At 38.0% G+C, this 4,092-nt stretch overlaps 1 protein-coding gene across 1 annotated transcript in view; it reads left to right on the forward strand.

The window, feature by feature from the left end:
- The first annotated feature begins 1,512 nt into the window (after nt 1-1,512).
- The window catches only part of ALG12 (ALG12, alpha-1,6-mannosyltransferase), an 11,954-nt gene continuing 9,374 nt past the window's right edge, over nt 1,513-4,092 (forward strand). The window contains 5 exon segments of the mRNA XM_009071017.1: nt 1,513-1,710; nt 1,854-1,986; nt 2,496-2,669; nt 4,012-4,090; nt 4,092. The exon segment at nt 4,092 is cut by the window's right edge and continues 103 nt beyond it. Coding sequence (XP_009069265.1) covers nt 1,546-1,710; nt 1,854-1,986; nt 2,496-2,669; nt 4,012-4,090; nt 4,092 — 552 coding nt within the window. The 5' untranslated portion in view covers nt 1,513-1,545.

A 4,092-nucleotide genomic window follows, 5' to 3' on the forward strand; every position in this document is an offset into this window, starting at 1 on the left:
ATCATTAAGGACCTACCACGGAACTCTCTGAGCTCAAGCTTAGAGCTTCAGCTACAGTCAGTAATGGGCAATCGTGAGAAAAAGAGATGCAGTCAAGTGAGACTAAAATAATATGGAGGTACATGCAGTTTACAGGAAATACACACATTTCAGGATTTCTTGGTGTTAGTTGCAAATATAAGGAACACTGTACTAATGAGCAGCACAAACACCAGTTCAGGAAAAGCAGTAGTTCTGGGAGGCAGTTGCTAAGTGATCTTAGCAAATCTGCCAACTATTTTATATCTGTTTGGTGGACATATTTAGACCAAAACACGGGAGAAACCATCTCTAACCAAAACCCAAGTTGTACCATAAAAGTGTTGTTTTTAAAGTTTAGTTTCTGTGAAAACAGAGCAAGAATAGCAATAACCAAAGGCCCTTGTCTTTTATTAAGTTGTAAACTTATAAAAAGTGGGAAGCTTAAATTAAAAGAACATAAAATAGAGTATTGTGGTTTTGCTGGCAATGGAAAATAGTGAAATAGCTTGGGGGGGGCTTTTAGTGGGTTTGGTGTTTTTACTGATTTATAGTCCGAAGACAGAAAAGAGGAAGTGTACAATACCTGTGCTTATTTGCTCTGGCATCACCTGGATGCATGATTTTATCATGGTGATAAAATACAACTTAAATATTGCCCTAAGAATGGCTCAGCAGTGTTGTGACATGAAGCACTAGGGAGAGTTGGCCTTCATTTCTGGGTACAAGTGTAAAGGTTGGGGTTCAGACCATCTCACACCATGGTTATGTGTGGTGTGGGTGCCAAAAGAGATTCATCCATCATTCATCGAGTCCAGACCTAGCTGCTGGCAAACTCAGAGGATCAAAGTACTCAGTTTCTTGTCCTTGTGGTTCCTCACTCACTGGTTTTGGAGTCCAGGACAAACGAGAGAGTATGTTCTAAAGATCATGTGTAAGTCCAATATGTGATTAAAGCAAGAGTAAATTATGAAGCTGTCTCTCCTATGAAGCACAGACACAATTAAGGTGACACTTTCAGCAGTGTGGCAGTATGGAATACAAATGGAAATAATTTCTTATGTAGGGTCTGTGTTGTACTGAGGTTTTGTAAGTGAAAACTAAAAGAATTACATTTACAGAATCATAGAATCATCAGGGTTGAATATTCCAGTGCCAGATCTAGACACCTCTGAAACACTTCCAGTGGTGGTGACTCCACCACCTCCCTGGGCAAAGCTATTCCAGTGCCTGACCACCCTAACTGAAATATTTTTTCTAATATCTCTTCTGAATCTCAAGAAAGTGTCGTAAATCCTGAAATACTTCCTGAATGTATTTTTGACAACTTAATTCATCGAATGTATAATAAATTGCATGGATTATTTGATGAATTAGTCTTTATTTACACTTTTCCATTACTGTGGTAAATTTTCCTTGCATAACAAGCTCTTTTTCTGGCTGTACACTTCATGCTATATTATTAATGTAATTTCTTCTTATTTTCTTTTTAACAATAATAGAATATATGTGAATTTTTACCCCAAAATGGCTCAGAAGAGAAGCTCAAGTGGGCGGTCGTTCCCGTTGCTGCTGCTGATTATTGTTGTGGCCTTTGTTCATTTAACTGTCTGTCCTTTTACTAAAGTGGAGGAAAGCTTTAACTTACAAGCTATCCATGATGTGGTGTACCACCAACTGGACTTAGATAAGGTAAATTGAAAAGAATGTCTTCATTTTTAGACTCTGAAAGATTACAATTCTCTGCAATATGGGTAGGATAAATGAAATGTGAATTTGATTCATTATCCTTTGCTTCTGATTTGCTTGTCTTACTTAGATTTTCCGTTTTGCAGTATGACCATCATGAATTTCCTGGAGTTGTCCCAAGAACGTTCCTTGGACCAATTTTTATTGCTGCTCTTTCCAGCCCAGCTATCTATGTACTTTCTGTGCTAAGGATGTCCAAGTTTTACTCCCAGCTGATAGGTATGAAAACTTTAAATCCTAAGAATAGAGATGTTTTTGCTACTGGACTAATGGGTGACACTGTAACATTCAGTGTTTGGATCAATAGTTAAAGTGTGATTTCCTTTAATTCAGTGGAGGATTTTGCAATCTCTATGTACTTGGGGCCAGCATGGGCGTTCCACTCCCTCTTTGGGGAGTAACTTAACAGCACAGAGAAAGCCTGTGCTAACAAATGTCAGACAGTGTGGAAAGAGCAAATGTCTCAATTGTCTTCAGAGAACACCCTCCCATGTGTAATTCCATGTACACTTCAGAAAATGTCATTTAACTTGGGTGTGGAAGCACTGACCTTTGTGCAGAAGTATCCAACAAGGTAAAGGTGTGTTAGAATAGATAAACTAATGGAGTTTTGGTTCGTTGGGGTTTTTTGACTGAAGAATTTCTTCCTATTACGTTATATAATGTGGCAGTTTATCAGTGATCCGTCTGATACTACTTTTTATTTCCCATTTTTATTCTTACAATAGTGCGGGGAAGCTTGGGGCTCAGTGTGATTTACACGTTATGGAAGCTGCAGAAAGAAGTTAGAAAACAGTTTGGAGCAACTACAGCAACAATCTTCTGTCTCATCACTGTTACTCAGTTTCATTTGATGTTTTACTGTACACGAACCCTCCCTAATGTGTTTGCCCTTCCTTTTGGTAGGTATTTCCTGGGAATCATTTTAAAATACACACATTCTCAAACTCAGAAAAAGTGTGGTCAAACGAAATTAATGTTTGATTAAATTGTGTGATAACCAGACTAGAAAAATCGAGTTTAAATTTCTTTTTTTTTAAACCATATATGCTTACAATGACTGTTGAATCAAGTGTTACTGAATTGAGTATTTGTGGGGTTTATCAGATGGCATTGATTAGCTAGAGGTTTGTGTACACATATTTGATGCATAAAGCATAGAGCTGTTGCGAAGGCATTAGGTACAACTGCAGTTCAGAAAAAAACTGTGAACTTAGTCTATGCAGGAAATGGCTTTCTCATGAGGCTGTGGGGCAAAGTACTACTGCAATATCTCTGCCTTCCTCTTCTGGAGTTGTCCACCAATGTTGCGATTTGTACACTTAAAGTCAAGGGTTGGGGGAAATCAAAGTCAAACCCCTTCTCTACGCATACAGCTTACCCCCAGAGGTGTTGGGAAGGAAGATTAACCACATGTAGCAGGTATTAGCTGAGTCACTAAATGCTTCAGTGCAAGTTGTTCAGCTAATAAAATCATGAGCTCGGTGTAAGAATCTGTATAGATCAGAACTGGGAAACAGCATAAAGCAGATGAATTGTCAGATAAACACTGTGTAATAATAAACACCTCAGATAATTTCTACAGGTATTAAAAAATACAAGTTGTTTCATGGTTTTGTGCTATTAATATTTCACACATTTTCTTTAAGATCACGACCACTTTTCTCTGCAGTCACTGTTGCCATGTGATTTTAAACTGTGAAAAAGTAGAGGCAACATCATCTGCAGAGATATGGTGTGTCTCCAGCTATCGCACAAATGAATTTATAGTTCTTTCTCCCTGAGCTGTTGTCTGTAGTCTCATTTTCATATTTGAAATAGGTTGCTGCTGTTATGAATATAGAGTATCCTTAGCCAAGTGAGCAAACTAACTGCTCAGCCGATACTGAGCAATAATAATTATGAATTGCAGTTTGAAAGGCTTTTAGTACTCCCTTAAGGTTGTTTTTCTTTCTTTGCCCCCTAAAAGCTATTAAATATACTATGTAGAAAGAGTTCTCATGTGTTTCTTCTGTGTTTACACTTTTCCTAATTACTTAAGCATCAGCAGTATAAAGCTGTGTGTGAAATTACATTTCTCTAACAAGAGGTACAATTTCTGGACTGGAAACAGTAACAGTAGGAAGCCCAAGAGAGGATTGCTGGGAGGTTGGAGGAACAAGAAGATAGCATTGGGAATAGTGTTGCCCTTTAGAAAACAAGTAATTTAGCATGTCAGATGATGTGTTCTATTTCTTTTTGCAGTGCTCCTGGCATTGACGTTTTGGATACAGCAAAAGCAAAGGCCATTCATTTGGTTCTCAGCTTTGGCAATTATAGTCTTCC

Source organism: Acanthisitta chloris, unplaced genomic scaffold, assembly GCF_000695815.1.
Source record: "Acanthisitta chloris isolate BGI_N310 unplaced genomic scaffold, ASM69581v1 scaffold19153, whole genome shotgun sequence".
Classification (NCBI taxonomy): Eukaryota; Metazoa; Chordata; class Aves; order Passeriformes; family Acanthisittidae; genus Acanthisitta; species Acanthisitta chloris.